A 21309-nucleotide genomic window follows, 5' to 3' on the forward strand; every position below is an offset into this window, starting at 1 on the left:
CTCTGGACGCCTGCAGTTCTGAGCAGCCTCTGAGCAGTCAGGCACTTGGTGATCCTCGTGCTCCAAGGTTGCAGCTGGTTGCTATTCACCCCTGATGCCTTAGGATTTTAGCTTTTCTATTTTTTGTGTATTTGTAATCCTGAGATTCTTCAGTGTATAACTCTAAACTCCATATACAGTGTCAGCTGATGCTTTCCCATTTTGGTCAGAAAAAACAATTCCTCTCTAGGCCTGGGAATCAAGGAAACCTCACTGCCTCAGGCCCTGAGAGATGGAAACAAAAGTGAGTTGGGGAGAACAAACAGCGGGTAAATTACCTCATTACCTGAAGCTATAAATGAAGATTAAGCAGTTTTGGGTGTAGCTCCTGGGGGTGCTTTGTCTGCCTGAAATGGACCTGAAGGCCCTTCAATAAACAGAACTGTTTTGTATTCCCTTGATTTTGTCTGGCCTCTGTTTTTACATAGTTCCAAAAGGCATCACCCCTGTTTGAACTGGCTGCTTTGGCCCCTGCCCAGCCTGAGCCACCAAGTTTCACCAAGTTCTGTCACAAGGCAGAGATACACTGCAACAGCAAAGATGGATTTTTGGAGATCAGGGCCCACCAAACACTCTCCTGCTGGGGAGAGCCTGAGGCACAGGCAGGAGGGACCAGAACCACCAAGGCAGCAATGGAACGATTTATTTCATTTGCATTGATGTTAATTTAGGAATTATGTTTTCAGCCTCACTTCCAAACAGGCAACAACTGCCCTTTTTCCCTGCAAGCCCCACGGCAGCCTCACGTGAGGATCCAAAAACCTGTGTGGGCAATGTCAATTCAGCTGTGACACAGCTGTGCCCGCCGGCGCTGCAAGGCGGGGCTCCTGTGGGAACGGCTCCAGCTCCTGCATGGCCCCGAGCCCTCTTGCCCGGAACACGGCTGCCCTCTCGCCACAGGGAACAAGTCTGAGATTTACAAACCTCTACCCAACAGCGTACAGGGCCCCTCAAGAGGCCCGCCTGCCCCCTCATCAGGGGAACCTGCCCAGGCTGGCACCGCGGCCCGCCTACCCCCTGAGGGGAATCTGGCCAGGCTGGCCCTGCGGCCCACCTACTCCCTCAGGGGAACCTGCGCGGGCTGGCACCAGGGGTCCCCTCTGCCCCCTTAGGGGAACCTGTCCAGGCTGGCACCGGGGCCCTTCAGCCCTCTCGGGGGAAACGCAGGAGCATCAGGCTCTTTTGGGGAATTGGGGCTGTTTTGAAGGCTTGCCTGTAGCCTTGCTCAGAGGCACTGCACGAGGCCCAGCAGCACGGAGCCAGCCTGGCCAGTGCAGGGGGGCACCGAGCAGGCCACAAAATCTGTCACAGACAGGAGCCACTGGCCACAACAGCAAATGAGGGAGTCTTCCTCTCCCTGCAGGTCAGAGGGAGCACTGGATGTGCTCAGCAGCGTTCGATGCTCCTGGAAGGTGGAGGTGGAGATTGGAACAGCCTGGGAAGGGACTGGCTGCAGCAGGGGAAGGCTGGACACTACAGTGCTCAGTGTGACACGGAGCTGTGGCAGGCCTGCTCAATGCAGGTCAGAGGCTCTGGCCCCTCTGGTTGGAAGCACAGGTCACCTCAGGGGGTGGAGTCACGAGAGGCTGTGCTCAGCAGTGCCTCTGGAATTGAGAATCTCTCTTTGGTTCCCTTGTGGTTCACATGCCAATTCCCAAAGAGCACGGAGAAAGCCACCTCTGCCTTTAGTGTGCTTTCTTTAACACTAAAAACAGGAGACCCTCCTTGCTCAAGCCATTCCTGGTGAGGAGTAAAACAGGACACGGCCAGAGCTGCTCAATCCCTGCCCAGGCACAGTGTTCTGCTCCAGCTGGCGCAGCTCCCTGAGCACCCCCTGACTCACAGCCCATGGCTTCAGACTGTAAAAGCCCTGTCCTGCTCTTTAACACGACACACTTCTAGCATTCCCCTTCTCAGAGTGTGGTGGGAGATTCCTCCCTTCACTGCGGACACCCAGCGAGGTTTTACCTTGAGATGGAGAAAAACAGACTTATTCAGGGCCCTTGGCAAGGACAAGCAATATCTGTCTCAACTTTTGTCTTTCTAGCTTTAATAAAATTGCTTCACTATGGCTTCCAAATACTGTGCTACAATAGTAGCAACAACTGGTTACACTGTGGAAGATGAATAAAGGAATAAATAATAAAAAAGGAAGAAAGAATTATTAAGCTTTTTAGTCTAAAATAATTAAAGTCTTCTAGACTACTCTTTAGCATAATCAGGCATTAAACTAAATTGTTCCCTCATCTTTGGGAAGGGGTGTAGAAAACGAGGACACCTTTGCTAAAAAACACAATGCTAATTTTCCATTCTGCTTCAGCCAGTGCCATAATCTGCCGGCAGCACTCCTAGAGTGCCCTGAGTGCTTCCCTGACGTGCGTCTCTGGGGCACACAAACCCTCCTTTTCCTCACTCAGTGGTGGTGAAACACACCACCAGCAGCAGAAATCATAGCCCAGCTGTGGGCAGCTTCTCTGCTCCCTCAGCCTCGGTCGGAATTGCTCCCGAGCAGCCCTGAACACACGAGCCTGCTGGAAGCTGGTGTTGGAGGGCCCTGAAGTGACGCTGTACTGCACCGGAGCTCCGGCTGGCTCTACGGTGGTCTTTGCACTCCGGCTCCGGCGATCGCCAGGAGTGGGGAATCACTGGGGAGTAGGCTTTTCCCTCAGTGACCCCTCCAGAGTCTTGGGCCACTCTAAGCTCTGTGGTGCACAGCGTCAGGTGTGGAGACAAGAAAGCAGAGGAGTCTCTCTTGGATTGTAGTTCCCAGCAATGGTTTTATTCGGTCGAGGAAACGAGGCGTCCACGCTGGAAGGGATCCAGGTCTAAGAGAGCCCTGAGCATTGCTGTGCAAGGAGTTAAGTATGGCCCGACCCCCAGGGGAGGGTACAAACTATAGACCAATGGGGAATCTTGAGAGGAGGAGTAAGGGGAGAGGATCACACCTTCCGGACTAATAGGGGTTCACAGAGGGAGGGAGCAAGATACAGCAACCAGTGGGGCCTCGAGGTATAATTGATTGATACAGAAGGCTCTGGAAGAAGGGATGGGGTTTACTATGATGGATAGGAGGGTAGGGGCACGGCTAAGGTGATTGGCAGGGAACATTTAGGTAAAATAGGAGGGGTTTACATAACTGACAACTGGGGCCTAACCAATACAATCAACAGGGGGAACAAGAACGTCCTAACAAGCTTCAACAAATCCTTAACCAAACTAAATAAATGAACTACAACCCTGAAGCTGCACTGTCCCCTGGAGCTTTGTCACATCCTGGAGGATTTGTTCTCCTCCTCTAGCTCAGAGAGCGGGGATGGTCTGTGCACTGCCCAGAGCGGCCCTGGAGGTCACAGCCATGCTCTGGGGATCTTCTCTGCTCTCTCCACCGTGGTTGGATTTCCTCTTGACCAGCCTTAAGCATGGGAGCCTGCTTCAAGCTGCGGCAGGAGGGCCCGCGAACTGCACTGTCAACAGGAGGTGTGGTCACAACAGGGAGAATTTGTTTTCTGCTGTGGAGGTCGTAGCCGCTCCACGCGGATCTGCTTGTCTCTTTCTGCCTCAGCAGGGTTTCCTCCCAAGCATCCCCAGGTCCACAGGCTGACTCCAAGCTCCTGTTGGAAGGTCCTGAAGCTGCATCATCCTTGGCATCATGGCCACAACTTGGAGGGCCCGTGTTCCTCCCTGTAGCATCATCACAGTCTGCGTTGCCCAAAAAACAGCTGTAGCCGTCCCTGCTCCACAGTGGGGATGCGCTCTGTGCCTCCTCCTGGCCAGGGTCTTCCACACTCAGCACCATATCCTGGAAAGAGAGCTGTGCAGAGTTCCTGCCCTTCTCACCTGAAAGGGCCAGAGTCAGTGGGGAAGCCCCAGAAGCTCTGGGAGGGCACATTTCAGAGCCTCCCAAAGGCCCTTCTGGAGGGCTGCCAAGGCCAAAGGGCCAAAGGCACACAAATGGCATGGATGCAGGAGGCATGCTTTGACAGGAAGCAGCATTGTGGCTGTGAAGAATGCTGCCAGGGTGCCAGGGGAAAAGGGAGAAATGCTGAGATCCTAGAAAGAAATCCACAGCTCCTGTGGTGCCCTGACTCTCCTCCCCAGTTACCTTTGTCCTGTCAGGCAAAACCTGTGGGACTACAGAAGCCACCTGCTTGCTGCAGGCTGCCCACTGACTGAGGACGGATGGCGCATATGATGGTGCCAGCGAGGAAGAAGCCTCTTCTCCAAGCCTCAGATCAGAGCATCTGCAGAAAAAAACAGTGATCTCACTTTAGGGCTGTTGTTGCAGCCTCCTCTGGGCTTCATTCATTTTCTTGGAGAGGTTTCTATGACAGAGCAACTTAGCCAAGGTCACAAATGAAAAGGTCAACCAGAGTATTCCCACCCGGCCTGCTTCTGTCCCAGCAAAACCTCATCTTTCTACCTTCTACAGCCTCCATTCCATAAATTCACACACTTGTTTGCCTTGGAAGGGACCTTAAAGCTCCTTTTGTTCCACTCCCGCTCATGGCCAGGAATACCTTACAATAGACCTGGATCCTCCAAGCCCCATCCAACCTGGCCTTGAACTCTTCCAGGGATGGGGCACCCACAGCTTCTTTGGGCAGCCTGTTCCATTGTCTCACCTGGCATAAAACAGCAGGTAGGCTTGCTGCCCGAGAGCTGTGTCAATGCTACGAACCTCCACAGACTCATCATCCATCTGGTACCACAGCCCGTTGCTGGCCTGTGAAAAAAAAGGCAAGGATCTCTGCATGGCTTCTCACCAAAAACACGGGCAGAAAACTACCTAACAAAGAGTGTGCCAAAAGAAATCCAGTGCAGCCCCTAAGGAGACCTTCTGGCCCACAACCTTGGCCGTCGGTAATACCCACAGGAAAGTTCCTCTTCTCCAGCACGCCTTCTCCTCGTTGGGAAGGAAGGAAGGAAGGAAGGAAGTTGCTGTTTACCTTTGTGTAGCAGAAATAGTGTCCTTCATGGCAGCTGTAGCCACTGTGCACCAGGACAGCATACAGGGAGTAATAGAGGGGCTCTCCATCGCCCTCGGACATGTACGGGCGGAGATCCAGGAACTCGGGGTACTCCACAGCCTACAGAGACACCAGGAGGGCTCAGAGGTGACCCTGACCTGGGACAGAGAATAGCCTGCCACATCCAGGGTCCAGAGGTGTGGAAATACATCCTTGGGGCCCATGAGCAGCTGCTTTTTCGTGTAGCAAGGTGTAATGCCTTGGGTGGCAGGAAACTGCTCTTGGCCAAAGCAGCGCTGTGGGAGAAGAGCGCTGGCCTGTCTTCCCATGGGAATTCATTTCTCCCAAGGAGAGAGCACAACGAACCCAACCACATACCACTACCTGTACCTACAGACAACTACTACCCAACAACTAACATCACTAACGAGTGGCTTGTGACAAGCTCTAGGAAATCTACTCTAGGGAAAGAAAGCTGCACACCACTTGTGTACACACCTTGTTGATCTTCCCGCCGGTGAAACAGTCAAACCGTTTCAGACACACGGTCAGAACCTTGGGTGCACAGTGGATTGTGAACCTCTTGGAGGCAGCAACGTTCTCCGTACACCTTGAAAGCAAGCACAGACACAGCCCAGTGCTGAAATGCACCCAATCTTCCCCCAAGCTGGCCAGGCAACCTCTCCTGTCTCACACAGCTTTTGTTATTCTAAGGTTCTTCACTGCCATATTTGCCAAAAGCTGCATCTCATCTGCGTGCAGTAAACCTGCACAGGAAGATGACTTCTCTTCAATGACATGCAGCCCCCTCCAACAGCATCCCGTCTTACTCTGGATGTTCTTAGTAATCATCTCACTTGTTGCATTTAAAGCAGTTTTCACCATCCAGCTGCTCAGGTGTCACAAAGGCTTCCAGAGCTGCAGTGAGGGACGAGGCTGCCTGGAGGAGTGAGAAATGGGCACGCTGAGCTGCAGGAAATGCCCTCACCCAAGCATTTCCCAGAAGCTGACCAGAAAAGCCCCATAGCTGACGCTGAAGAGACCCACCATGAACCTGTCCAGAAGGAGGCAGAAAGAGAGTGCGACGCTGAACACCTCCCCGTCTCCCAGCAGCTCCTGGAGCTGTCAAGAGCTCTGTCCCTGTGCCCCCGCTCAGTTCAACTAATGACAGTGTGCAGGGGCATCAGTGGTGCAAACTACAAAGCAAACAACCCTTCAGCCTGGGAGCCAGACAGGTGTTACGGGAGGGCAGGCAAAGAGAAGAAGGATGACGATGTATCAAGGGTGCAGAGAGGATAATTGCTGTTTGTCCAGCTTAAAAAGAGCACCTGCAGAGAGCCCAGTGCCACAGCCTCTGCAGGGGGACGCTATCCATTGCCCTTCCCACCCACCACCTAGACCTCTTGTGTTCACAGGCTATATTTTTAAGACAAATGTGTTGACTTTGGGAAGCAGCTGCAGGGCCTTGGGATGTCTTGTAGCACAACTGCAAAGCCTCTTACATTGATATCCAAAGGAACATCCAGGAAGGCCTCGTAGGAGTCAGAAATGGCTTTGCAGCTGAAGCAGGTGACTGGAAGGGAAAATCCAAATGCTCAGCAATGGCAAGCTGACTGGCATTGCCCATTTACACATTGCACCTGTCCCACTAGTCCCAGGACCAAGTGTCGAGCACAGGCAGACAGAAGGGCACGGGCAATGTCAAGGAGAGTAATAGCTGTGGAAACGCACCTCTGGATCTCAGAAAGCCCCCAAATATTTGATGGACAATGGTAGTGGATTCAGAAGAGAGGTCCAAGCTGGAAACAAGTGATAAGACACAGCGTTATCTCCTCCATGAGTTTTGCTTGGCCTGAAAGCCCAGGGTTTAGGTTTCCCTTGATGGTGGCACATCAAGCAGTCCAAAGGGCTCCGAGCTTTGTGAGGGTGATTGCCTTGTGCTTACTCGCTGCTGGCGCTCAGACAAGCTCTCTGCATGGCATTGACCGTACAGCACAAGAAGTCATGGGCATCTTCCTGCATACCAAGCTGAAAATGTTCTCCTATGCCTAAGAAAGAAGAAGTTTGTCCTTTTCTCATACACAAAGGGAAGAAAAGCTGTCAAAAGCACCTGCCATGACTTACGTCCAAAAACCTTGAGGACAGTCCAAGGCACGATGGCACTGACAGGGGAATGCAAGACCTTGTTAACGTGTGCTTCCATGGTGCACATCATGCAGAAACCTTGCTGCTGACCTGAACAGAGACACAGGGAAAGTCTTTAGGTTAGCCAGGTATCCACAGCAGTGCGATCCTCCTCCTCCTCCTCTTCCACTCCAGCGCAATACTCCACTCCTCCCAATGACCCAACGATCCCAGGACATTTTAGTGTGTGGAAAATGTTCTTAACAGGGATGCCGGACCAACAGTTTTCTGTGCAATAAGCCAGGAGGCTTTAACTTGCCGGAATAAAGACTTGGAGCTAGAAAGAGGTGTCTTCAGGAAGGGTAAGACAGCTGGCAAGGACAAGTGGCTTCTATAGAGACTTGAGTGTTCAAAGAACATCAATTCATGGGGCTGATAAAGGGCTGCTGTTCTCCTAAATCTAATTCCAGGTTCTGGGAATCTTTGGTATTGGATTAACACATATTCAGGAGGGGTTCCCAAAAGCACTCACAGGCCTTGCTGTGCTCTCGGGACAGCAGGTAGTTGGCCAGTGGCGGGGTGTAGGTCAAACACTGCAGGACAGCGTTGAGGAAGCACGTGTTGCCCACATTGAAGAGCCCCGCTCCAGCACTCTGCTGCTGCTGCCAGACCATGTAAATCTTCTCCAGTGGAAAGAGGATCCTTTTTGGGGGAGCTATTCCCTCAGCAATGACTGCAGAGAAATTCCATTTGAAAAGAGTCGAGGTACTGCTTGTACCAGCTGCTGAACTGCAGTCTCCCATCTTTGTGATCAGTGACAGTGCCCCAGTTCACAGGAGCATCAAAGGTCATTCTGAAGTGCTCCAGTCCATGGTACTTTCTCTGAAGAGGCTCTGCTGTACCTGCTGCTGCTGCTGTCACCGCATCAGCAGCAGAGCTCTCTAGTTTTCCCACCTCTTCCACAGGAATGACCAGCGTTCACCCACTAACTTAACTACTGCCTTTGCTGGTCTCCTTTCTCTGTGATCACTTCCTCCTGGGAATTACTAAGCCTTTTAGACTAGACTAATTAAAACCTTCTAGACTAGTCGTTGGCATCATCAGCCATAAAACTAAATTGTTCCCTCTTCTTTGGGAATGGGTGTAGAAAACATGGACAGCTCTGCTAAAAAATGCAGTGCTAATTTCCCATTCTGCTTCAGCCAGCGCCACCATCTGCCACCAGCACTCCTAGAGTGCCTCGAGTGCTTCCCTGACCTGCGTCTCTGGGGCACACAAACCCTCCTTTTCCTCACTGAACGGTGGTGGGCTGAAAAACGCACGAACCGGCAGCAGAAATCGTAGCCCAGCTGTGGGCAGCTTCTCTGCTCCCTCAGCCTCAGTTGGATTTGCTCCCAAGCTGCCCTGAGCACACAAGCCTGCTGGAAGCTGATGTTGGAGGGCCCTGAAGCTGCATTATCCACTGGGGCTTTGTCCCATCCTGGAGGATTTGTTCTCCTCCTCTTGGTCACAGAGGGCTGCTGGTCTGTGCACTGCACAGAGAGGCCATGGAGGTCACAGCCCTGCTCTGGGGATCTTCTCTGCTCGTTCCACCACAGTTGGGTTTGCTCTGGACCAGCCCAAAGCATGACAGCCTGCTTCAGGCTGGTGCTGGAGGGCCCTGGAACTGCATCATCAACAGGAGTTTTGTCACAACAGGGAGAATTCCTTGTCTCCCTTTTCCTCTTCCTTGATGAAGAGTTGAAGCCTGTGTGCTGCACAAAGCGGCTGCGGAGGTCGTAGCCGCTCCACACGGAACTGCTTGTCTCTTCCTGCATCAGCAGGGTTTCCTGACAAGCATCCCCAGGTCCACAGGCCAACTCCAAGCTCCTGTTGGAAGGCCCTGAAGCAGCATCATCTATGGGATCGTGGCCGCAACTTGGAGGAGGCCCTGTGGCGTCATCACAGCCGGTGGTGTCCGTAACAAAGCTGCAGGCTTCCTTGCTCCACAGTGGGGATCCGCTCTGCACCTCGTCCTGGCCAGGGTCTTCCACACTCAGCACCACATCCTGGAAAAAGAGCTGTGCAGAGTTCCTGCCCTTCTCTCCTGAAAGGACCAGAGTCAGTGGGGAAGCCCCAGAAGCTCTGGGAGGGCACATTTCAGAGCCTCCCAAAGGCCCTTCTGGAGGGCTGCCAAGGCCAAAGGGCCAAAGGCACACAAATGGCATGGATGCAGGAGGCATGCTTTGACAGGAAGCAGCATTGTGGCTGTGAAGAATGCTGCCAGGGTGCCAGGGGAAAAGGGAGAAATGCTGAGATCCTAGAAAGAAATCCACAGCTCCTGTGGTGCCCTGACTCTCCTCCCCAGTTACCTTTGTCCTGTCAGGCAAAACCTGTGGGACTACAGAAGCCACCTGCTTGCTGCAGGCTGCCCACTGACTGAGGACGGATGGCGCATATGATGGTGCCAGCGAGGAAGAAGCCTCTTCTCCAAGCCTCAGATCAGAGCATCTGCAGAAAAAAACAGTGATCTCACTTTAGGGCTGTTGTTGCAGCCTCCTCTGGGCTTCATTCATTTTCTTGGAGAGGTTTCTATGACAGAGCAACTTAGCCAAGGTCACAAATGAAAAGGTCAACCAGAGTATTCCCACCCGGCCTGCTTCTGTCCCAGCAAAACCTCATCTTTCTACCTTCTACAGCCTCCATTCCATAAATTCACACACTTGTTTGCCTTGGAAGGGACCTTAAAGCTCCTTTTGTTCCACTCCCGCTCATGGCCAGGAATACCTTACAATAGACCTGGATCCTCCAAGCCCCATCCAACCTGGCCTTGAACTCTTCCAGGGATGGGGCACCCACAGCTTCTTTGGGCAGCCTGTTCCATTGTCTCACCTGGCATAAAACAGCAGGTAGGCTTGCTGCCCGAGAGCTGTGTCAATGCTACGAACCTCCACAGACTCATCATCCATCTGGTACCACAGCCCGTTGCTGGCCTGTGAAAAAAAAGGCAAGGATCTCTGCATGGCTTCTCACCAAAAACACGGGCAGAAAACTACCTAACAAAGAGTGTGCCAAAAGAAATCCAGTGCAGCCCCTAAGGAGACCTTCTGGCCCACAACCTTGGCCGTCGGTAATACCCACAGGAAAGTTCCTCTTCTCCAGCACGCCTTCTCCTCGTTGGGAAGGAAGGAAGGAAGGAAGGAAGTTGCTGTTTACCTTTGTGTAGCAGAAATAGTGTCCTTCATGGCAGCTGTAGCCACTGTGCACCAGGACAGCATACAGGGAGTAATAGAGGGGCTCTCCATCGCCCTCGGACATGTACGGGCGGAGATCCAGGAACTCGGGGTACTCCACAGCCTACAGAGACACCAGGAGGGCTCAGAGGTGACCCTGACCTGGGACAGAGAATAGCCTGCCACATCCAGGGTCCAGAGGTGTGGAAATACATCCTTGGGGCCCATGAGCAGCTGCTTTTTCGTGTAGCAAGGTGTAATGCCTTGGGTGGCAGGAAACTGCTCTTGGCCAAAGCAGCGCTGTGGGAGAAGAGCGCTGGCCTGTCTTCCCATGGGAATTCATTTCTCCCAAGGAGAGAGCACAACGAACCCAACCACATACCACTACCTGTACCTACAGACAACTACTACCCAACAACTAACATCACTAACGAGTGGCTTGTGACAAGCTCTAGGAAATCTACTCTAGGGAAAGAAAGCTGCACACCACTTGTGTACACACCTTGTTGATCTTCCCGCCGGTGAAACAGTCAAACCGTTTCAGACACACGGTCAGAACCTTGGGTGCACAGTGGATTGTGAACCTCTTGGAGGCAGCAACGTTCTCCGTACACCTTGAAAGCAAGCACAGACACAGCCCAGTGCTGAAATGCACCCAATCTTCCCCCAAGCTGGCCAGGCAACCTCTCCTGTCTCACACAGCTTTTGTTATTCTAAGGCTCTTCACTGCCATATTTGCCAAAAGCTGCATCTCATCTGCGTGCAGTAAACCTGCACAGGAAGATGACTTCTCTTCAATGACATGCAGCCCCCTCCAACAGCATCCCGTCTTACTCTGGATGTTCTTAGTAATCATCTCACTTGTTGCATTTAAAGCAGTTTTCACCATCCAGCTGCTCAGGTGTCACAAAGGCTTCCAGAGCTGCAGTGAGGGACGAGGCTGCCTGGAGGAGTGAGAAATGGGCACGCTGAGCTGCAGGAAATGCCCTCACCCAAGCATTTCCCAGAAGCTGACCAGAAAAGCCCCATAGCTGACGCTGAAGAGACCCACCATGAACCTATCCAGAAGGAGGCAGAAAGAGAGTGCGACGCTGAACACCTCCCCGTCTCCCAGCAGCTCCTGGAGCTGTCAAAAGCTCTGTCCCTGTGCCCCCGCTCAGTTCAACTAATGACAGTGTGCAGGGGCATCAGTGGTGCAAACTACAAAGCAAACAACCCTTCAGCCTGGGAGCCAGACAGGTGTTACGGGAGGGCAGGCAAAGAGAAGAAGGATGACGATGTATCAAGGGTGCAGAGAGGATAATTGCTGTTTGTCCAGCTTAAAAAGAGCACCTGCAGAGAGCCCAGTGCCACAGCCTCTGCAGGGGGACGCTATCCATTGCCCTTCCCACCCACCACCTAGACCTCTTGTGTTCACAGGCTATATTTTTAAGACAAATGTGTTGACTTTGGGAAGCAGCTGCAGGGCCTTGGGATGTCTTGTAGCACAACTGCAAAGCCTCTTACATTGATATCCAAAGGAACATCCAGGAAGGCCTCGTAGGAGTCAGAAATGGCTTTGCAGCTGAAGCAGGTGACTGGAAGGGAAAATCCAAATGCTCAGCAATGGCAAGCTGACTGGCATTGCCCATTTACACATTGCACCTGTCCCACTAGTCCCAGGACCAAGTGTCGAGCACAGGCAGACAGAAGGGCACGGGCAATGTCAAGGAGAGTAATAGCTGTGGAAACGCACCTCTGGATCTCAGAAAGCCCCCAAATATTTGATGGACAATGGTAGTGGATTCAGAAGAGAGGTCCAAGCTGGAAACAAGTGATAAGACACAGCGTTATCTCCTCCATGAGTTTTGCTTGGCCTGAAAGCCCAGGGTTTAGGTTTCCCTTGATGGTGGCACATCAAGCAGTCCAAAGGGCTCCGAGCTTTGTGAGGGTGATTGCCTTGTGCTTACTCGCTGCTGGCGCTCAGACAAGCTCTCTGCATGGCATTGACCGTACAGCACAAGAAGTCATGGGCATCTTCCTGCATACCAAGCTGAAAATGTTCTCCTATGCCTAAGAAAGAAGAAGTTTGTCCTTTTCTCATACACAAAGGGAAGAAAAGCTGTCAAAAGCACCTGCCATGACTTACGTCCAAAAACCTTGAGGACAGTCCAAGGCACGATGGCACTGACAGGGGAATGCAAGACCTTGTTAACGTGTGCTTCCATGGTGCACATCATGCAGAAACCTTGCTGCTGACCTGAACAGAGACACAGGGAAAGTCTTTAGGTTAGCCAGGTATCCACAGCAGTGCGATCCTCCTCCTCCTCCTCTTCCACTCCAGCGCAATACTCCACTCCTCCCAATGACCCAACGATCCCAGGACATTTTAGTGTGTGGAAAATGTTCTTAACAGGGATGCCGGACCAACAGTTTTCTGTGCAATAAGCCAGAGCTTATTATTGCAGGAGGCTTTAACTTGCCAGAATAAAGACTTGGAGCTAGAAAGAGGTGTCTTCAGGAATGGTAAGACAGCTGGCAAGGACAAGTGGCTTCTATAGAGACTTGAGTGTTCAAAGAACATCAATTCATGGGGCTGACAAAGGGCTGCTGTTCTCCTAAATCTAATTCCAGGTTCTGGGAATTTTTGGTATTGGATTAACACATATTCAGGAGGGGTTCCCAAAAGCACTCACAGGCCTTGCTGTGCTCTCGGGACAGCAGGTAGTTGGCCAGTGGCGGGGTGTAAGTCAAACACTGCAGGACAGCGTTGAGAAAGCACGTGTTGCCCACATTGAAGAGCCCCGCTCCAGCACTCTGCTGCTGCTGCCAGACCATGCAGATCTTCTCCGGTGGAAAGAGGATCCTTTTTGGGGCAGCTATTCCCTCAGCAATGACTGCAGAGAAATCCCATTTGAAAAGACACCAGGTACAGAAGCGGATTTAAACTTGGAGTTTTCTACATGAGCAGTCAGGACAACCAGCTCAAACCTTCAACTCCGTGTCAGGGGGTGCCTAGAGCTGCCATTGAAATTTACTGGGTTGGAAAAGTCTGTTCCCCTGCTTGCTTTGCCAAGAGTCTAACAGACCCCAGCTCTGATTTCTGGGCCTCGGGGTATCTTCCTTTCTCACCAGAGCTGGAGACTGGATTTACCAAGTCAAGTTTTCCCTGGTCGTAACTGATTGTAACTTGTTGAAAAAAGGCAAGTACTGAAAAAAAAGGGTAACTCAAGGATGTCAGACCTCTCTACAAACAATCCTGTTTCTTGTGCGTACTAAGAAAGGAGAGACAAAAAGTGCTTTCCTGTCACTAAACATAAACACCTGGGTCAGTCTGCCTGCTCTCAGGAAACATCCCAGAGTTCACTCTGGGTTCTGAGCACATCATTCTGGGATCTGACCACCAGTCATGTCACTTGTCTGGGGATTCACAAGGTCCAAACCTGACATGAAGTTGTTACTCACAAAAATCGTTCCCTCTTGTGGCCATTGCGTCTCTCAGGAACAGAGGGCAAAGCTCTGGAAGACCAAGGACATCAGGACATTCTCCAGAAAGAGACCAGTGTCAATCCCATCACATGATTGCAAAGAATTTACCCTAGCTGACCAAAAGTATAAAAACTCCAAATAAATAAAACCTAGAGAACAGCATTTGCCATCAACAGTTTCAGTGCTGCCGAACTGCAGGCTCCCATCTTCGTGACCAGTGACAGAGCCCCAGTTCACAGGAGTGTCAAAGGTCCTTCTGAAGTGCTCCAGTCCATGGTACCTTCTATAAAGAGGCCCTCCTGCTGCTGCTGCTGCTGCTGCTGTCACTGCATCAGCAGCAGAGCTCTCTGGCTTTCCCACCTCCTCCACAGCAGTGACCAGCTTTCAGCCACTAACTTAACTACAGACTTTGCTTTCTCCTTTTTCCATCTGGCTTCCTCCTGTGGCAGCCAACGTGGGCTTCTTGCCACTCTGGGCCGAGCCCAGCCCCTTAGACTACAGTCACTACTTACCTACTTACTACAGACTTTCTACAGACTACTTAGGTATCCCAGGTTATAGTAAAGGAAAGGGAATCAGCCAGTAAGAACTCTGGCCTAGCCTGTATCTGGGCAGCCTACAACTGTGTAGGAGCTCAGCCTTCAACTAGGAAGGCGTAGTCAAATCATCCTTACCTCTGAGAGGATGAAAGCTGAAGAGGACACTATACAATACTGTCTAACTATTTGTCTAACTACTTATCTAACTACTTGTCTAACTACTTGTCTAAATACTAGTCTAACTACTTATCTAACTACTTGTCTAACTACGTTCTAAATACTTGTCTAAAAGACAAGCACAAAAGAGCAGCAAAGGAAGCAGCTGACTGATCCTGAAGACCAGCTCCTTCCCTAGCCTGCTTTCAGCCCACCGAGCATTGGGCGGGTGAGTTCACTGTCACTGCAGAGGTGCCACATCTCTGCCCCTCTGTGACATGGGGGCCACACAGCTATGTGTCCCCTTGAGGTCACAGAACCACATGGCTCTTGGCCACAGGAACCCACATGGCTCCTCACACAGGTGGAAGTCACCGGAACTCCCCCTGTGCCACTGATGAAGAGGGGTTCACTGCCTGCAGAGCTGCCACTCCTTCCCCAAAGCACAGAGCCCAATGAGTACAGGCCTGCCCACAGCTGTCACAAGCCTGCTCACACTTCTGTCTGCCACACAGGCTGCTGGGGAATTCTGATCCACTCCTCCCAGGCACAATCCTGTGCCTCTGAGACTCATGTGGCAAAGCACACCAGCTCTCACAGGGTCATTTCCAGTGAATTTTATCTGCCCTCAAGATACACCCACAGGCTGACCCTGGACTGGTACCACCAGACAAACCCTCTAAAGGCTGCGCTGGGTGAACCTCGGCTGCCAGGCCCCCACATAGCTGCTGCCTCTCCTGGGCAGCTTTTTAGCAGCTTCACATTTACTTCATCCTCCTAAACCTTGCTTAGGCTAGGTTTGAGCAGACAAAGCTTTAGCCAGATTGCCACTCAAGGTTGCTGGAGGCAGTTTTGTTCCTGCTGCACCTGACCCACGTGGTTTGGGGCTATGCTCTGGACGCCTGCAGTTCTGAGCAGCCTCTGAGCAGTCAGGCACTTGGTGATCCTCGTGCTCCAAGGTTGCAGCTGGTTGCTATTCACCCCTGATGCCTTAGGATTTTAGCTTTTCTATTTTTTGTGTATTTGTAATCCTGAGATTCTTCAGTGTATAACTCTAAACTCCATATACAGTGTCAGCTGATGCTTTCCCATTTTGGTCAGAAAAAACAATTCCTCTCTAGGCCTGGGAATCAAGGAAACCTCACTGCCTCAGGCCCTGAGAGATGGAAACAAAAGTGAGTTGGGGAGAACAAACAGCGGGTAAATTACCTCATTACCTGAAGCTATAAATGAAGATTAAGCAGTTTTGGGTGTAGCTCCTGGGGGTGCTTTGTCTGCCTGAAATGGACCTGAAGGCCCTTCAATAAACAGAACTGTTTTGTATTCCCTTGATTTTGTCTGGCCTCTGTTTTTACATAGTTCCAAAAGGCATCACCCCTGTTTGAACTGGCTGCTTTGGCCCCTGCCCAGCCTGAGCCACCAAGTTTCACCAAGTTCTGTCACAAGGCAGAGATACACTGCAACAGCAAAGATGGATTTTTGGAGATCAGGGCCCACCAAACACTCTCCTGCTGGGGAGAGCCTGAGGCACAGGCAGGAGGGACCAGAACCACCAAGGCAGCAATGGAACGATTTATTTCATTTGCATTGATGTTAATTTAGGAATTATGTTTTCAGCCTCACTTCCAAACAGGCAACAACTGCCCTTTTTCCCTGCAAGCCCCACGGCAGCCTCACGTGAGGATCCAAAAACCTGTGTGGGCAATGTCACTTCAGCTGTGACACAGCTGTGCCCGCCGGCGCTGCAAGGCGGGGCTCCTGTGGGAACGGCTCCAGCTCCTGCATGGCCCCGAGCCCTCTTGCCCGGAACACGGCTGCCCTCTCGCCACAGGGAACAAGTCTGAGATTTACAAACCTCTACACAACAGCGTACAGGGCCCCTCAAGAGGCCCGCCTGCCCCCTCATCAGGGGAACCTGCCCAGGCTGGCACCGCGGCCCGCCTACCCCCTGAGGGGAATCTGGCCAGGCTGGCCCTGCGGCCCACCTACTCCCTCAGGGGAACCTGCGCGGGCTGGCACCAGGGGTCCCCTCTGCCCCCTTAGGGGAACCTGTCCAGGCTGGCACCGGGGCCCTTCAGCCCTCTCGGGGGAAACGCAGGAGCATCAGGGGATGCTCTTTTGGGGAATTGGGGCTGTTTTGAAGGCTTGCCTGTAGCCTTGCTCAGAGGCACTGCACGAGGCCCAGCAGCACGGAGCCAGCCTGGCCAGTGCAGGGGGGCACCGAGCAGGCCACAAAATCTGTCACAGACAGGAGCCACTGGCCACAACAGCAAATGAGGGAGTCTTCCTCTCCCTGCAGGTCAGAGGGAGCACTGGATGTGCTCAGCAGCGTTCGATGCTCCTGGAAGGTGGAGGTGGAGATTGGAACAGCCTGGGAAGGGACTGGCTGCAGCAGGGGAAGGCTGGACACTACAGTGCTCAGTGTGACACGGAGCTGTGGCAGGCCTGCTCAATGCAGGTCAGAGGCTCTGGCCCCTCTGGTTGGAAGCACAGGTCACCTCAGGGGGCTGGAGTCATGAGGGGCTGTGCTCAGCAGTGCCTCTGGAATTGAGAATCTCTCTTTGGTTCCCTTGTGGTTCACATGCCGCTTCCCAAGGAGCACGGAGAAACCCACCTCTGCCTTTAGTGTGCTTTGAGTAAGCCCAGCTCAGATCTGGTTCATTTTCTAGTGAGCGAATTTATTTTTCTTCACAGGCTGCATAACCCAGGAGTAGGTTCTAAGTTAGCTAGTTGGATAGCTGGTCACTGGTGCTTTGGTCCTGTAAACTTGTGGGGCAGTGAGTAGGGGATGCTGGGTTCAGGTGGCAGTGCTGGCTGCTGGTACATGCCAGGATCATTTTCTACAATCTGCAGTTGAGTACGTTTTGTAATTCCTGAGCCAGAGATGCTCACCTGCCTCTCCTATCATGTGTTTGGTTTTTTTAGTTTTGCATTTCTTTCTTGTTGTCTCTTATAATTCAAGGGAAAACATGCACTGCCTTTGGAGTGACTTTGTCTTTGTGTCAGATTTGTCTGCCCATGGTGTCGTTTTGCAGGTGCCAGGTATGGGACCCCTTTTGCCCCTTCCAACCCAAACCATTCTGGGGTTCTCTGAGGCTGTGGCTTTCCCTGCCACATGAGAACACCATGCCCAGAACATGGAACCACCCACTCTGTGACATCAGCCCCAGGGCTGCAGATGCCACAGGCAATGCAGCTGCTGCAGGCACTTGGGTCGGTGTCTACAGTGGAAGAAACAAGAGTTTGTTTTTTTCAGCTGACAGATGCTGCTGGCAGTGATGAATCTGCTGTACTTCTTCATCCTGCTGGCTGTGTACAGGCCTGCACATGCCACCTGGGACACCTGCCGGTATGGCCCCAGGCTCAGGGAGGGTGCTTTTCCCCCATTCCACACCCCAAACCCCGTGTGGGAGCCTCCTTGCCAGCACCCAGGTGCTGAGGAGCCAGTGTAAGCAGCAGCAGCTGTTGGGCAGGGCAGTAATGACTCTCTGCTTCCAGAGGGACCTGTGGGCAACGGCCCATGGCTTCTGACTACGACTCCATAGCTGCTGACTACAGAATCATGGCTGGCACAGGTGCCCAGCCGGGTGCCTGGCCCTGGATTGTCAGCATCCAGGATCCCAGGAAAATAGGCACTGGCCATACGTGTGGAGGGTCCCTCATCAGCCCACAGTGGGTCCTCACAGCAGCCCACTGCTTCCTCCAGGCCAGGTAAGGGGGAGCAAGGAATGACACCACACAAACAGTTGCCCAGCCTTCAGCACCACATGCTGCTCCCCTCCTGTTTCCTTGCAGTGTGCCCAGTGTCTTGGCACTGCAGAGCCCAACTGAGACACTGCTCAGAAGGCTGGGCTCATGCCACTGCGGCCCAGCAGCCTCCATGTGGCATTTCTGGAGCCTAAGGCATGCTAGGGCAGTCATAATCCTCACTGCTCTGCTTTCCTCTCTGCCTTGGGAAGCAGAGGGCAGGGAAGTGCTGAGCTGCTACAGTGATGCCATTTGGGACAATGTAAAAACAGAGGCCAGACAAAATCAAGGGAATAAAAAGCAGTTCTGTTTATTGAAGGGCCTTCAGTTATATTTCAGCCAGACAAAGCCCCGCCCCCAGGGACTACACCAAAAAGTGGACGATGAGTCACAGATTTTCATACTTCTATAAGTTTGGTCCAGTTGCATATTGGGGGTTAATCTTCATTTACAGCTTCAGGTAATGAAATCATTTACCCCAAATTTGCTTACCACTCAAGTCACTCGTTTCCATCTCTCAGGGCCTGAGGCAGTGAGGTGTCCTTGATTCCCAGGCCTAAAGAGGAATTGTTTTGTCTGACCAAAATGGGAAATAAGCAGCTAACATTGTATATGGAGTTTAGAGTTACACACTAAAGAATCGCAGGATTACAAATATATGAAGAATATAAAAGCTAAAATCCTAAGGCATCAATAGCACATGATGTCAGAGGGGCTCTGCTCCCTCTCACCTCTCTCTGTGCCTTGCAGGAATGTCACCATGTGGCGTGTGCTGATTGGAGCCACCCAGCTGACCCATCTGGGCCCCGAGGCCCAGGTGCGCCACGTCAAGCGGCTCCTGGCTCACCAGCACTACACGGCTGATTCGCAGCAGAACGACATTGCCTTGCTGGAGCTGGACGAGCCTGTGGAGTGCAGTGACTACATCCAGCTTGCCTGTGTGCCCAATGCCTCCCTCACAGTGTCAGAGCTAAAAACCTGTTATGTTGCTGGCTGGGGTTCTGCCAGTGCTAAAGGTGAGTTCCCAAAAAGGGCCTGTGCCCTGAGGGTGAGCTGGCCACACCAGAGAAATGGGCTGGGCTTCCTGACAGCAGAGGCCAAAGTCAGGTGTAGGATGTATGCCTCTGGAGAGTTGGGCTTGGCCTGCTCCCCAAAGGCAGACAGAAAGGACACAGCACTTCAACAGCTGCTCCAGAAGCAAAGCCAAGTCCTAGGGAGGGACTTCAGCCCCATACAGGGGAGTGGAACTGTAAATGAGCTGCTGGGAGCTTATTCCTTGCTGTGCTCACAGCCCAGCGTGTGAGTGATGTCCTGCAGGAAGCCAAGGTCCGTCTCCTGGATGTCCATCTCGTTAACAGCAGCCGCTGGTATGCTGGGGCCATCCACACCCACAACCTGTGTGCTGGCTACCCACGGGGTGGCATGGATACCTGCCAGGTAGGAGTGCTGGGAGCAGCCCAGCAGTAAAGGTACCCCATCACCACATGCTTTTCCTGGCAAATCACTTTTCCACCCCTGGGTACCCTCCTCTGGTGGAGTTTCCTTGCCAAGTGCCCATGTTCCCCAGGCCTCCCCCTCTGCCCAGAAAGCCCATCCAGTGCTCTCAGCAGCCCAGAGGTCCAGATTCTGGATCATCCATGCTTTGCCCATCCAGGATTACTGTGCAGATACAAGAGGGGGCCTTCATAGACACCCACCCTGTTCCCAGCTAAGGTACTGGAGACTCCAGCACCTGAGCAGAGCCGTTTTGTGCCAGGAACACAGCTGTGGCAGGGGCTGCAAGAGAGAAGCAAGCCTCTTGTGTTGACAGCAGCCACTCAACAGCACCCTAATCCTCTTTTCTCTTCTGCAGGGTGACAGTGGAGGGCCTCTGGTCTGCAAAGATAACAGTGACAGCCACTTCTGGCTTGTTGGAGTGACCAGCTGGGGAAAAGGCTGTGCCAGAGCAAAACGGCCAGGAGTCTACACCTCCACTCAGCACTTCTACAACTGGATTCTGGTCCAGATGGGCCTGTGCCCAGCTGTAAAAGCCACTCCAGCACCAGAGTCAACCTGCATCTCAACCCCTTTGGAGCAGCCAGAGCCAACACCAACACACTCAGGCTGCTCTACTCCCACTCCACATCCACAGACAACTGTAACAGCCACTCCAACGCCACAGCCAACCTTCAGCTCAACTCCCTCTAAGCAGCCAGAGCCAACACCAACAGAGTCAGGCTGCTCTACACCCACTCTTCACCCAACTGTGAAAGCCACACCAGCACCAGAGCCAGCCTTGACCTCAACCCCCTCTGAACAGCCAATGCCAACGCAATATCTCTTGCCTGCTCAACGACCATACCACATACTGGTGGAATTCTTAACTCAGGTGCACCAGATGCTGCAGGAACTCATGGGAAAAAAGCCATGAGCAGCAGGATGAACAGGATCCAGAGCAGGCTGCAATGAACAGTGACCATTTCATAGTGGGGCAGTGCCTGCTGATCCAAAGGCAATCTCAGGGTCAAAGGTGTCCTTTGTCCTGCCCATTGTCCTCCTCTGCATGAACACAAATGCTGAAATTGATTTAGTTGTGGAAATAAAGTTGCCTATTAACTAAGTTGCCTGTAACACTGTTAGCATGTGTTAGCAGTCCAGTTCAGTCTCCTGTGCAAGGCAAGGAGTCCCAAGCCGGGCACCAGCAAAACGAAGCCATGATGGGAGAAGGGAACACAGGTCATGGGGGGCTACAGCTCTTGAGGACAGTTGGGAACATTGTTGTATGCTACTCGTAAGTGGGATCCCTAGGTGTGGGACTTGAAAATGGACTCTCTCATGACTCAGGAGACACCATCCTAGAAAGACTCAAGGTTGAAGATTGGCCAGATACAGGCTGAGGAGGAGTTCCACAGCAGGAGTTCCACAGCCAGGAGCAAGGAGTTCTGAGCAGTGGGGAGACAGAAGAGCATTGTGGCACCTCCCATATTGTGATCCATCCTGAACTGTCTGCAGCTTCCCCGCAGAGACTGCTGGCACTGACTCCACATCTCTCAAACACATAATGAATATTTTGGCAAA

At 52.4% G+C, this 21309-nt stretch overlaps 3 protein-coding genes across 7 annotated transcripts; 1 reads left to right on the forward strand and 2 right to left on the reverse strand.

Annotated features, from left to right (window-relative positions):
* Nucleotides 1-2796: 2796 nt before the first annotated feature.
* LOC111942799 (ubiquitin carboxyl-terminal hydrolase 17-like protein 6) lies at nt 2797-7933 on the reverse strand. The gene is made up of 11 exons (XM_023945882.2): nt 7663-7933; nt 7131-7241; nt 6952-7054; nt 6738-6805; nt 6509-6579; nt 5864-5946; nt 5505-5616; nt 4986-5126; nt 4662-4762; nt 4142-4280; nt 2797-3838 (listed from the first exon to the last, which is right to left on the reverse strand). Exons 1-11 carry the CDS (start codon nt 7931-7933, stop codon nt 3335-3337), a joined length of 1704 nt encoding a protein of 567 aa, XP_023801650.2. The 3' UTR covers nt 2797-3334.
* On the reverse strand, nt 7802-14736 carry LOC147649175 (ubiquitin carboxyl-terminal hydrolase 42-like). The gene is made up of 13 exons (XM_086863983.1): nt 14485-14736; nt 13787-13840; nt 13018-13218; nt 12471-12581; nt 12292-12394; nt 12078-12145; nt 11849-11919; nt 11204-11286; nt 10845-10956; nt 10326-10466; nt 10002-10102; nt 9482-9620; nt 7802-9178 (listed from the first exon to the last, which is right to left on the reverse strand). The coding sequence occupies exons 2-13, from the start codon at nt 13809-13811 to the stop codon at nt 8243-8245; spliced, it is 2091 nt and encodes a 696-aa protein (XP_086720109.1). The 5' UTR covers nt 13812-13840; nt 14485-14736; the 3' UTR covers nt 7802-8242.
* Nucleotides 14737-16256: 1520 nt separating this feature from the next.
* On the forward strand, nt 16257-20851 carry LOC111940106 (acrosin-like). 5 transcript variants are annotated; one of them, XM_086864000.1, is made up of 8 exons: nt 16257-16437; nt 16528-16963; nt 17468-17547; nt 17762-17854; nt 18004-18216; nt 19003-19268; nt 19544-19689; nt 20105-20851. In XM_086864000.1, the coding sequence occupies exons 4-8, from the start codon at nt 17769-17771 to the stop codon at nt 20660-20662; spliced, it is 1269 nt and encodes a 422-aa protein (XP_086720126.1). In that variant the 5' UTR covers nt 16257-16437; nt 16528-16963; nt 17468-17547; nt 17762-17768; the 3' UTR covers nt 20663-20851. The 5 variants fall into 5 exon arrangements, with proteins under 5 accessions (XP_086720126.1, XP_086720128.1, XP_086720127.1 ...); XM_086864002.1 differs by having other exon boundaries at nt 16280-16343; nt 16805-16963; XM_086863999.1 differs by lacking the exon at nt 16257-16437 and adding an exon at nt 17200-17362 and having other exon boundaries at nt 16472-16963.
* The last annotated feature ends 458 nt before the right edge of the window (nt 20852-21309 follow it).

The sequence above is a fragment of the Cyanistes caeruleus genome, chromosome 27 (genome assembly GCF_971803275.1).
Source record: "Cyanistes caeruleus chromosome 27, bCyaCae1.hap1.1, whole genome shotgun sequence".
Classification (NCBI taxonomy): domain Eukaryota; kingdom Metazoa; phylum Chordata; class Aves; order Passeriformes; family Paridae; genus Cyanistes; species Cyanistes caeruleus.